Below are 13,627 nucleotides of genomic sequence, written 5' to 3'. Positions count from 1 at the left end.
AAACTGTCCACATTAACCTCGTTGTTTACTTTATCATTACAGCAGACCGTCGTCAACGTCATCTTAAAACCGACCCCGTTGTTAATCGCTACGCTACGCACTTCTGGAGCTGAGCTGACAGCAGCGGCAAGCAGCATCGACACACTGAGCACATTAAATGTATGATATTCCAGCTCTCCACATATTTAGAATTCTTAGATTTATACTTGATATCACTTTCATAATGAAATGCATTAAAATATGTATGTTACATTTTACAGATAAATCGTTAACTTTGTTTAAATAATGAATACTGTTAATAGTTACACATATGGGGGTGGCAAGGTGGCAGAGCGGCAGCGCTGCTGTCTCGCAGTATGGAGTCACGTCCCTTATGATCCCTGCCTGGAGTTTGCATGTTTTCCTGGTGAGTTTCCACAGTGGGCTCAGATTTCCATCCAAAGACATGAAGGTTTGGGGATTTGGTGAAGCTACAATGACACCCGTGTGTGTGTGTGTGTGTTCAACTTGCGATGAGCTGATGCCTCGTCCAGGGATTTTGTTTCTGTCTTGCGCCGATGCTGCTGGAATGGGCACATCCCAGAATTAATGGATGTAATCATTAAACATCCTTTTCAGAGATATTGTGGCAAGGTGTCCTTGGAATTTATTGGATGTTTCAGGCACACGCGTCGCATCATGTGAAGTATAAACCCGGCCTTAAACACCTTACTTTTCAGCTGACAATCTTGACTAGGGCTTATTTTCAGAGTAGGTCTTATTCTTGGAGAAACACGGTATCTATTATATAGTGCCTTTCACTCTATCAATATTATATAGTGCCTTTCACTTTATCTATATTATATAGTGCCTTTCACTCTATCAATCTATTATATAGTGCCTTTCACTCTATCTATCTATTATATAGTGCCTTTCACTCTATCAATATTATATAGTGCCTTTCACTCTATCTATCAATCTATTATATAGTGCCTTTCACTTTATCTATATTATATAGTGCCTTTCACTCTATCAATCTATTATATAGTGCCTTTCACTCTATCTATCTATTATATAGTGCCTTTCACTCTATCTATCTATCTATCTATCTATCTATCTATTATATAGTCCCTTTCATATCTATCAATCTATTATATAGTGCCTTTCACTCTATTAAATAGTCCCTTTCATATCTATCTATCTATCAACCTATTATATAGTCCCATTCATGTCTATCTATCTATCAATCTATTATATAGTGCCTTTCTATCTATCTATCTATCTATCTATCTATCTATCTATCTATCTATCTATCTATCTATCTATCTATCTATTATATAGTGCCTTTCTATCTATCTATCTATCTATCTATCTATCTATCTATCTATCTATCTATCTATCTATCTATCTTATTATATAGTGCCTTTCCTATCTATCTATCTATCTATCTATCTATCTATCTATCTATCTATCTATCTATCTATCTATCTATCTATCTATCTATCTATCTATCTATCTATCTATCTATCTATCTATCTATCTATCTTATAGCACCTTTCATATCTAACTATTATAAAGTGCCTTTCACTTCAATCTATCTATGTATCTATCACCACTGAAGGGGTCGACACAGCCTAGTGAAACCCCATTTTTATCCCATTTCTACTTGCACTCCCTTCATCGCCCCCTGATCCATCCTTCTTTCAGGGAAGTTGTAGCTGAAACTCTTCCCAATGAACAGCAATGAGCCTTTCACTGCACACGGCTTCATGGACATGGGATCTTTGACAAAAGCAGACGGGTCAGTCATGAAAATCGCATATTTTAATAATGAAAGTCAGCACAGATCATGGAAACGTATGATTTATTTGACAGAAGACACCCTTAGGTATGTAAAAATACCCTCATTGCTTTTGATTGACTTGGGTTTCTTGCAACAAACTTCTTTAAAATATGGCGGTACCCCAGTGGTGGGACTCCTTGTGTCATCAGTGATTAAACTTCCATTTGTATGCAACCTAAACCTGTTTGATCTAAATAAACAGCGAGGCCCACAGAAAACCGTGACGTCTGCTTGTCTAAACCTTAAACCACATAACCAGAAAGGACTCTCTCCTCTAAAACGACTGTCCATTTAAATGCCCCCGTGGTGCATGATGGGCATTGGAGTCCATTAACTAGGCAGCACTGCCAACAGCCTTACCCAGAAACCTCTAGGGATGTGGAAGGGGGGGCATGAGGGGAACACAGCAGAGCCCACGGAGATGACAGCTGGACACAGTGCAGGACCTGTGAGGTGGCAGCCTTAAACTGAGAGCCATGATTGTTTGGGGGGAGGCCATGTTAGTCGTGCCCCCCTTCCGGTTAAGGACTGAGGTGGGGCGTTATCTTTTATTTACTCATTTTTACTGTTATTTCAGAAAAGAAAAGCAGGTGTTGGCTGGTGGTGTTGTTCAGCTTAGTGTTTCTTGAGCAATCTCAATAAAACGTTTGATCGTTAAGAATAAATAAGTGCATGTAAGTAGGCAGCTGGCGGCGTATTCTGCGATTCTCCCTGATAAAGACGACGTCCTGTTGTAAACTAATGATAAGCCCTCAGTGAAGGTGCGACTTTCAATGACTGTTAATCGATCGCCATGACAAAACGTTAAAGACGTTCAAACAGCCCACCACCTCATTCCGCATGGTGGCCGTTTGTCTTAAGGGGCTCAGTCAGCGTCCCCGATTTCTGATTCACTTCTTCACGTTTTCTTTTATTCCTTTTCTGTTTCTTTTTCTTTATATTCTTTCAGTATCTACTCTTATTAAATTCACGACCACATATCACCGAGATGCACTACGGCTTCCACTTGTGTCTCCTGCGCCCTCCATCACTCTGACAAGCCATAATTTGTTTTATTTTCTTGCAGTTGGATGAAGAAATGTAACTCTTATCTTGGCACCCATAATACATTTGATTTTGTGATGAATCACTCGGATTTCGGCGCTCTTGAGTTCTGCCTTGGATTTGTGTCAAAAAAAAAAAAAAAAGAAGCGTACGGCTGCTGGTAGAGTTGGCGACTTTATTTGGCTAATACCTCACAGAAATGAAGCATTTGAGGGGTTTATTTTGACAGCAAATTGTTCTGTTTTTCCGTCTCTTTGCAGATTGTCAGGACTCTCTGTCTGTTCCTGACTCCCACGGAGAGAAAATGTTCCCGACTGTGCAGAGCTGAATCTTCATTCCGATACGACTCTGGGCTTTTTGTGCAGGGCTTGCTGAAGGTACGTGACGCTTGTGATTTGCATGTGAAGGAGTGAGTGGCCTCGTCTTTGTAACATTTGTGAACACATCAACATTTAAACCACATCGGTAGCTAAAGGTGATATAACAAGATGGACATCGGGACACGTTTACATCATGTAGTCCAAAGTATCATTTAAATCAGGGGTCTCAAACTGTGGGACTGGCGGGCCGCAGTGGTTGCATTCTCACCCTTTTCTTAAATAAGTGCCCTGTTTTTGCTGCTAATTATCTTCTTGTGAATTCATTTGAATTGAATTTCTTCTTCGTTCCTTCGATGGCACCCAAACAGAAATAAAATGTGAAGTGAGGGACCAACAGAAGACCACCTAAGTCAGGGCCTCAAACTCCAACCCATTTCACCCTAACCAGTTGCTCAATCAGGCGCTGAGTCTCGTCGTTAATTAAACTCTTTCTTTAATTCCGTGGCTTGTTGCTGCTCTCATTGTGCAATAGCAGACATTTCTGAAATTTTTGATTTAGTCTTTTTTAAGAGCTCTGGTCAGATGTTTCCTGGACCTGAGCAGATCAGCATTCCTGAGACCCTCATCTTTCTTTATTTTCAGATATTGTACAGGGTGAGCCAAAAAGAAGCACCACATTTCAAACATTTACTCTATAAAAACAATACGATATTTCATTACGACACAAGAAAGGGGATATAAAATAGATTCTGTTCACTGTGTTTTAATAATGACATCTTCAAGGTGATGGCCATCATTAGCGATACGCTCTACAAGATGATTTCTCTACGCTCGCATGACTCGTTCGGTGATTTCATGGCAAGTAGCGTCCTTGAGGGCTTCAAGGTTTTGAGCTCAGTGTGTGTATCCCTTTGACTTGAGAAGAAATTGCACGGAGCGAGATCAGGCCACACAGGGAGATCAGCTTCCCCACAAAACTTGCATGGATCTCCACGCTGGCCGTATGAGCTGCTGCTCCAGGCGTCCACCACATCCACGTCTTGCAGTTCTCCGGCATTTCAATGTGACCTTCTTAAGTGACGGTGACCGTTGCTCCCCCCTCCTCAATAAAGTAAGCTGCTATAATGCCCAGTTCTGTAACGGCGCCCCAAACTGTAACCCATGTGCTCACTGTGCGGGGTCTCTGATGAAGTTCACCAAGGTCGGTTTCAGCCCAGTAGCTAAAGTTTTGCTTATTTACACAACCATTCAAACGGAAATGTGCCTCGGGGCTGATGTCACATGACGATGGCATCTCAATGAACATTTTGCAGAATGTCGGCGCACAACTCTCTATGGCTCTCCCAGTCTCTCTCAGTGAGTTCCTGCACTGCCATCATTGTGAATGGATGGAAATGAAGGTCCTCATGCAAAAAATCAAAGACGTGTTGGAAATGCTGAAAGCAGACGTGTGCTGAATGTCTAGCAGACTGCACAATGGATGCCCTCACAGCTTGGATGTTTTAAGGCGTTCATAGATTCCGAGGACGGCCTGCTGATTTTCTGTTTAATGTTGTACACCCGTCTGTCTAAATGTAGAATTGTTTTCCGATTTGGGAGTCACCTTTAGGAGGAATGCTGAAGTGCGTTCGGAAGGCGTGTTGCGTAGTGATGATGGATTACTCGTTTTTGAAGAACACTTTGACAGCGAAAGCAACGGTGAGCACCGGACCAAGGAATGTGGCCGACTGAAAACTACAAGGGATCGCCTATCAAAAGACCCCCAGCCAACCCCCTCACACTATGACCTTGAGAGATGGGGTACTTCATTTTGACTCACCCTGTATGATGGTCATGGTTTGCTGGTCGTGGTTTGGCTCATTTTGTATCTCGTTATTGTTTGGCTGCTAATTGAGGAAAAAGAAACAATGAAGGGGTCTACGTCTTCAAGAGCAAGTCAATTCAAATTAATTCAAAAGATGTAAATTAGCAGCACAAACAGGTCACTAATTAAGAAAAGGGTTAGAATGAAAACTTGCAGCCACTGCGGCCCTCCAGGACCAGAGTTGCAGATGGGGTTTGAAAGAAAGGAACTTTAATCCAAAAGGGTTTGACAAAGCCATACGCACCTTTCAGACCCGCAAGCTTCCTAGAAGAGAGTCTAGGTGAAAATAAATGGGCAACAAATTGTCTTCTGGAAATTCAGTATTGCGAAACACAACCCATGGTGAGACAAAATGGCGTACTGGAGGGCAAAGAAAAACGATAAATATGAAATTGAGAACAGCAGAGAAGACGACGCTGCTGTACCAGCAATCGTAGATGAGACCCCACTTTGAGCAACACAAAGCTTTGTGTGTGCTGATAACGGTGTCTGCCTATCAGCCCCAGCACTCTCCTGCTGCCTGATGGGGATTGTAGTCCATGTCGGTGCTGCCAATGTGTTACATTTTACATTTACTTATTTGGCTGACGCCTTTATCCGAGGTGACTTACAGCATTTATGATACAATTGGCAGGTCAAGTGACCCACACAGTGTCAGTAGCGGGTTTGAAGTCTAAAGCCTTAACCACTACACCACACCAATGCACCATATAGCCTGGATTTTAACCCTTTTGGCTCTGACATCGTATTACTAGTAGTACATGTATGTATGCAGCCGTTTTGTAAAGCATGGGTATGTTTGCAGCCATTGGCACCAGGCGTGTGTTACTATTAGTGCAGACTGGAGAGACTGGCATACAGTCCATGAAACACGGAAGTGAAACAAATGATATTGAAGTATTTGGCAGCTATATGAACGTCTACGCGTGGAAGTGTGTCTGTCTGTCTGTAAAGCCCGGAAGTGTGAGGTGAAGTCGGGGTAAGGTCTCCACCTCTGAGGAAACAGAAACTCGCTTAGCCACTAATACATAAACGAGGCGGACACATCGACAAGACGGTATCCCTTTTACTTTTCCTCCCACCACTAATACACAAGCGAGGCGAGCACATCGGCAAAATGAAACCTAACAGAGAGACGCCCAGAGGAGTTCCTTTCAATTACCTGACATCTCTGCATTTCAATTTTGTTTCTGACGATTTCAATAGTTTTTAAGACCCTGTGCTTTTTACAGCACGGACTTATGCAGCTAGTTGTATAAGTAATAATGATCATTTTTTGTTTTTTCATTTTTGAGCCTCATAGACACCCCAAAGGTAGAATAATTTTTCCCATAAAAACAGAAAATCTAGGGCTGAAAGGTTTAAGTTGGACCCACAGCAACATACGTGTGCAAAATATCATGAAAATCCACTCAAGTCGTTTTTGTGTAACTGGTGATCAGACAAACAGCTTATGATTTTGTTTAGAGAGATTATTTACGCCACAAAAATAACAACAAGTGATTTCTTGTACGGCCCACAATCACACAAGGAAGGCCTCAGAGGGCTTTAACAGGCCCCGTTTTTTTGACAGCCCAAAAATAATAAATGGCTGAAATTCACAAACTAACCATACTGACACATCACAACTAGGACAAGCAGCAGTGCAGACTTTACCCCAAGGGTGTCCAGCTTTTGGTCCTGGTGGGCCGCAGTGGCTGCAGGTTTTCATTCTCACCCTTTTTCCTAATCACTGCTAATGAACTCCTTTACCCTTCATTTTCATGGCCCTGTTTTTAAGGATTCAGTCCTCTGAATTGATTCGTCTCTTCATGAAATGGCAGCCAAACAGAAATGAGACGTGAAATGAGCCGACAGATGAGCAGCTTAACTGGAATGTCAAACTCCAACCAGTGTCTTAATGAGAAGCCGTTACTGAATATCAGGACTTGTAGCTGCTCTCGTTCTGCCACAGCAGACTGTTGATTTTCTGTTTTTTTTTCCCCCGAAGACCGCCATCAAGATGTTTTGGTGACCTGAGCAGACCGTCGTGACCGAGACCTTCACCTTTCTTTATTTTCATGTGGTGGCTCATTTTGTGTCTCTTTATTGTTTGGCTGCTCGTTAAGGAAAAAGAAACAACTAAGAAGTCTGAGTCACGTCAATTAAAACGAAGGCAGCAAAAACAGATGGTTAGAATGAAAACCTGCAGCCCACCCCTGCTTTAGCGCCACTAACTCCCAGCACTGGGACCTCCGCTCCAATCTCACCCAAGTGTAGACTCTGCATGCTCTTCTTGGCGACTCTCTGTGGTTTTCTCCCAAATCTACATTAGCTGGACTGGCCCGGCAGTCTTGCTGCTCCTGGTGGGCACCGTCATAAATCTTTGGCCTTCAATCTGTGAATAGATAGATAGATAGATAGATAGATAGATAGATAGATAGATAGATAGATAGATAGATAGATAGATAGATAGATAGATAGATAGATAGATAGATAGATAGATAGAAAGGCACTATATGATAGATAGATAGATAGATAGATAGATAGATAGATAGATAGATAGATAGATAGATAGATAGATAGATAGATAGATAGATAGATAGATAGATAGATAGAATGAAAGGCACTATATGATAGATAGATAGATAGATAGATAGATAGATAGATAGATAGATAGATAGATAGATAGATAGATAGATAGATAGATAGATAGATAGATAGATAGATAGATAGATACTTTATTAATCCCAAGGGGAAATTCACAAATTGAATGCATTCTGGCTGACTTCCCTTTTTTTATTCTTGTCCGTCTCCAGTGCTTTCTTTCCGTTTTTTTTTTTTTTATCCCTCTTGTTCATACATCCGAGGCCTCATCTGTCACAAAACACCAACCGTATTTAAAAAAAAAAAATGGATTGCCCGGTGAGTCGCGGGACATTTTAATCTGATTTGAATTCCCAATGTGCCGCAGTCACGATGATATGGCGGACGTTTTATTCCTGGGCAGAATGGCGCGGTTTAGTTTTTGTATTTTCCGCTTTGGTTTATGGCTCGCGAGCCTCCGTTTGTCTGTGTCAACAAGTTTGATAAGCGGGGTCTGCGCTGCAGAGCTCTGCTCGGACTTTATTTCCTCTCTCAGGTAAGCCCTTCATAGCCGTTAGTAATTATTGTGGATACAGCAACCGCTTGACAGATCAGACGTCGTCTGGCACCTTCTTCTTTTTTTTTTATGCTATCCAATTAATTTGTGTGGGAGATTGAGCGCCTTCCCCGTGAAGCTAAAATTACTGTCTACACTTGAAGTGACGGCGCCGTGTGCTCCTTAACTCGCCCGTATCTGCCGCCGTTACCGTACATCATCCTGCGCATCGAGTGTTTCGAAAGCCAAACAACTTTTCTTAACTTATTGGATCAGATTCAGCTGTAAAATAAAAAAATAAGAGCAGGTGTTATAAATCACGCTGGCTGGCAGAACCGAATCTCGGGTGTCAGATCTGAGGCTTTAATTCTCTTCTTTCTCAGTAAAAGTCTGAGCTTGTTTTATCATCTGCACTGCCGCCTGGCACAGAGAAACGGATGACTTTGCTAATAGCAGAATTGTGTTATCTGGTTGGGAAAAGAAGAAAAAAATAAATTAAAAGTGAAAAAGCACTCCTTTCATTTTCCACATTTGACTACAAACCCATCTGTCCTTCCTTTTCTTATTCACGTTCTGTTTTTGAAATGTACCAACTTTAAGCAGAGCTACGAGTCCTTGTTTCTTTTTGCCCACCCTTAATTTGTTTTTTTTTTAATTTCTTTATTTCAGGACAGCACAGGCAGCTTTGTTTTACCTTTTCGCCAAGTTCTCTACGCGCCTTACCCCACCACACACATCGATGTGGACGTCAATACCGTCAAGCAGATGGCCCCCTGCCACGAGCACATTTACAACCAGAGGCGCTATATGATGTCCGAGCTCACGGCACTGTGGAAGGCAACGTCTGATGAAGAAATGGCACCTGATACAATCGTGCATGCCGATGAAACGTTTACTCCAAATCTGTGAGTACGCCACGTACATGCTGTAATATTGGGGGGGGACACTAAACCTTGGGGTCTGTTCATTAGAAAGGTGTAGACGAGAACGGGCCATTCAGACCAACAAAGTTCACCAGTCCTGTCCACTTACCGTATATACTTGAGAATAAGTCGGAGTTGATTTTAATGTATAATTTCTGGTATTTTATAGTGTTGGTCATATAAGTCAAATGCGGAAAACTCGCACTGTTGGTCCAAGAGATTATGATATCCTAACGCCCACCTGAGAGAGGAACCACAGAGCACACGGCAATGCGCCATATCAGCGTGTGCTCCTAACCTCTCTCTGTCTCTATTGTGTTTACGTGACCACACAGTAATATCTGAACTATTCCGAAGCAACGTGTGCACTGATTTGTGTTTTTTGTATCTCACACCCTCATAAGAGCATCCCTTATCTACGATCAGAAGAAAATATGAAGCTGGTTTTAAATTAAAAGCCGTTGAAGTGGTGAAGGAAATTTTAAACTGCGCTGCTGTAACACAATTCGACGTGTCTGAGAAACTGATAAGAGATTGGAGGAGGCAAGAAGATGTAAAGAAAAAAAATGAAGTGTCGCATTTTTAAACGGGCGTATACGTCGGGGTCTGATTTTATGATCAATTTTTTTGGGTTTCAAGACCCAACTTATTTTGGAGGAGTTATCGTATATACTCACTTATAACAACAAGTTGAGTTTTAAAAGTCCCTAAAGTCTTCCTGTCCACCGCACTCCTTGGTCGCTTATTCCAAGGTTCTGTGGTTCTTTCTATGAAGAAAAACTTCCTTCCCCTTCACAACTTTCCAACTGCGTCCCCATGTTCTTGATGAACTCATTTTAAAGTCACCGTCTCGATCCGCTGCACTAATTTTCTTCATCATTTTAAACACTTCAGTCAGGTCTCCTCTTCATCTCTGTAAAGGCTCAGCTCTTTTAATTTCTCCTCATATCGCATCCCCTGTAGCCCTGAATCAGCCTGTTGCTCTTCTCTGGACCTTCTGTAGTGCTGCTACATCTTTATGGAGACCAAAATTGCTCACAGGACCCCAGGTGAGGCCTCACCAGTGTGTTATAAAGCTTGAGCAGAACCTCCTGTGACTTGTACTCCACACATCAGGGCGCTATATAACCTGACATTCTGTGAGCCTTCTTAATGGCTTCTCAACACTGTCGGGAAGTCGATAGCTTAGAGTCCACTATGACTCCTCAATCCTTATCATATGGTGGACTTTCAAGGAAACTTGTAGAGACTTCGCCAAGCAGACTCAAAGCTGGAATTGCTGCCAAAGGGGCTTCTACAAAGTACTTCCAGGAATGAGAGACTATTTTGCAAACCTTTCTAAAAAAACATGTTTTCACTTTGTCATGATGAGTTACTGAGTACAGATGGGCAGCCAAAAATAGGAAGTTGGTCCATTTAAAGTAAAGTGTGCAGAAGGTGAGCGGATCCGAAGACTTTCTCAATCCACTGTATATTGTATGTAAAATAGAAAAAAAAAAAAAACTTCACCCAATACTCCAGATGAGGCCTCACCAGTGTGTTATAAAGCTTGAGCAGAACCTCCTGTGCCTTCTACTGCACGCGTCAAGGCGCTATATAACCTGACATTCTGTGAGCCTTCTTAATGGCTTCTCCACACTGTCAGGAGATCGATAGCTTAGAGTCCACTATGACTCCTACCTCCTTCTCATAAGGTGGTCTCTCGATTTTCAGACCCCCCATTGTGCATTCAAACCTCACATGTTTACTTCCTATGTGTAATTCTTTACATTTACTGACATTAAATTTCATCTCCCACAAATCTGCCCAAGCCTGTCTGCTGTCCAAGTCCTTCTGTGATGATATAACAGATTCCAAATTATCTGCTAATCCACCTATCTTGGTATCATCTGCAAACTTCACCAGCTTGTTCCTTATATTCCTATCTAAATCATTTATATTTATATTAGTAGTCAATCATGGAGAATCCACTGAACAGGATCACCTCCAGACACCGTCACCGTCCTGCTCCAGTGACAGACTGAGGAGATCGTTCCTCCACCACACTATGCGACTCTTCAGTCCCACCCGGGGATTGGGGGGGTAAGGGGGTTGGGGGGGAACGTTAACATTATACAAAGTTATTGTCTGTTTTTACCTGCATTGTTATCACTCTTTAATATTTCCTTTATTAGTATACTGCTGCTGGAGTATGTGAATTTCCCCTTGGGATTAATAAAGTATCTATCTATCTATCTATCTATCTATCTATCTATCTATCTATCTATCTATCTATCTATCTATCTATCTATCTATCATATAGTGCCTTTCTATCTATCTATCTATCTATTATATAGTTCCTTTCACATCTATCTATCTATCTATCTATCTATCTATCTATCTATCTATCTATCTATCTATCTATCTATCTATCTATCTATCTATCTATCTATCTATCTATCTAAAATAGCAGCAGCCCCAGCACTGCCCCCTACTGGTCACCACTCTTAACATCACCCAGTTCTGATGAGGTTCCTCACACCATCACCTTCTGCTTCCTGTGTCTGAGCCAATTCTGCACCCATCCACACCCCACACCCTGAACTGCCACTTCTTTTAGTTTGATGCCCACCCTCTCACATGGCATCTTCTCAAATGCTTTCTGAACGTCCACATCAATAATCTCATCTGCTGCACTCTGGTCGTATCCTTTTGTTGCCTCCTCAAAGAATTCCAGCCTGTTAGTAAAACACGACCTCCCTCTTCTGAGCCCACCCTGACTGTTCCTAATACCTTCTGTCCTTGCCAGGTGTTGCTCAATCTTATCCTTAATAATTCCTTCCAATAATTTTCCTGTGATGCCCATTAATCTTGCTGACCTGTAGTTGCTTGGATCTACCCACTCACCCTTTTTGTATAATGGAATGATATTTGCCATTTTCCAGTCCTTCGGAATCTCTCCAGTGCCCAGTGACTTCCTAAAATGAGCAGGATCCAATCAGGGAATGGTTCAGTCACAAGCACAGACCAATCAGAGAGTGATTAGAGGGGACGTGTTTCACACATTCACATTTGCTAGATGTTTAGTTGTTTTATGTTAAGTAGACAGAAGTGTTTTCTATGTTTAGTGTATAGTCTATGGGAGATTCTTTTAACCACACAAGTTGAGTTTTGTTGTTACTTCTAACCATTTCTTGTCCCTCTGACCACAGATCAGTCTCAGTTAGTGACCTGCCTGGCCGTGTGTCAGGCATGGAGGGCTCACAGTGTTAAACTGGGCCTTATGTGCCCAATAGAATGTAACACCATGCGCTCTACTGAATGTGCAGTGCCGTGCTGAAGGTGAAGTAAAGCATCTTTAAGTTTAGAAACAACTGAAGTTTGACAATAAAGCGACGTTTAGAGAAGCGACAGCTTTTCCATTTTGTTTGCCTTTCATTCTACGTGTGTAACATTTTGCCTTTTTTCTTTATTCTTGTGTGAACTGTTGGCTTTGAATTTTCACCAAACCTTTTAAAACCAAGTTTTGGACCGAGAGATTTCTTTCAGTACGCATTTGACCCGCGCTTGACCCTGCCTTACTCACCAGCAGCTACAACATTAGAACACCAACATCTTCAGGAATATGTGGCTCTGGACATCTTTCTTTTTTCATTTTTGGGGGGTTAAAAACTTTGGGGTAGCTTGGATGAAAGTTGTGAATGGAGACATAACGTCTGCATTTTTAAACGAAATGGTAGTGTAGTGTGGATGAACCATCACAGTTCAAAACCCTGACGCACATGAATCTGTGTAGTGATCTGTGATCGCCCAGTGTGACTGAGGGGGATATCCATTGACTACCCGAATCCAAAAAGGAAACAAAGTCAAGTTTGGTGGGTTGAGGTTCCATCAGCTCATTTTCCAGGGCCGTGTCTTCTGAAGACGGATACACTTGATTGGGGGTTGAAATATCCAAAGACGTCCATGCCATGGGTCTTCCGGAAGGTATTGTGAAAAATGCTTTCACCAACAGGGCCCTCTCTTGATCGGATGGGCTGCACTTCCGGACTCGTCCTGACTGGGTTCCATTCCACATGAAGACCACTGCTACCCGGTGTATGGAGCTTCTGCTGGTTCCTCCATTAAATTACACCAGCCGGGTATAAAGTTATTTATTTGTTCTGCCAGCCAATCAATCTGAGTCATCACACTGGCCTCCCGTCCCGTCCAGGTAATGGCTTCTCATCTGGGATGCTGGTTCTCCTCCCTGAGTATTTAATTAGTGAGTCTAATGGGGTGTGACAGCACTAGAGATGCTGACATTAGGAACATCTGCTGAAGTTTCACTTAGGACTGTAAACCCATCATGTCGTCCCACGGTGGACTCTCCTTTTTTTCCTGAATCCCTAAGTTTTGTCTGCAATCCTCAATAATCAAAAGCACTCGGCTCTTTCGCCCTCGCACTGTAGTATCCGGCTGACTCAACTGAGCCAAAATATCAGACAATATCAGGGGAGCTTAGCACAAAAATTATCATTGACGACAGGACTGCTGCTCTTCGAGAAAGGAATG

The 13,627-nt window shown here is 42.2% G+C and overlaps 1 protein-coding gene across 1 annotated transcript in view; it reads left to right on the top strand.

Moving 5' to 3' along the window:
- c9orf72 (C9orf72-SMCR8 complex subunit) overlaps nt 1-13,627 on the top strand; it is a 155,149-nt gene that overhangs the window by 128,242 nt on the left and 13,280 nt on the right. The window contains exons 6-7 of the mRNA XM_028805896.2: nt 3,127-3,243; nt 8,841-9,076. Of these exons, the coding sequence (XP_028661729.2) occupies nt 3,127-3,243; nt 8,841-9,076 (353 nt within the window). The remainder of the gene's footprint in view (nt 1-3,126; nt 3,244-8,840; nt 9,077-13,627) is intronic.

The sequence above is a fragment of the Erpetoichthys calabaricus genome, chromosome 7 (genome assembly GCF_900747795.2).
Source record: "Erpetoichthys calabaricus chromosome 7, fErpCal1.3, whole genome shotgun sequence".
NCBI lineage: Eukaryota > Metazoa > Chordata > Cladistia > Polypteriformes > Polypteridae > Erpetoichthys > Erpetoichthys calabaricus.
Note: the sequence above shows the minus strand (reverse complement) of the source record. Positions and strands in the feature narration are given on the sequence as shown.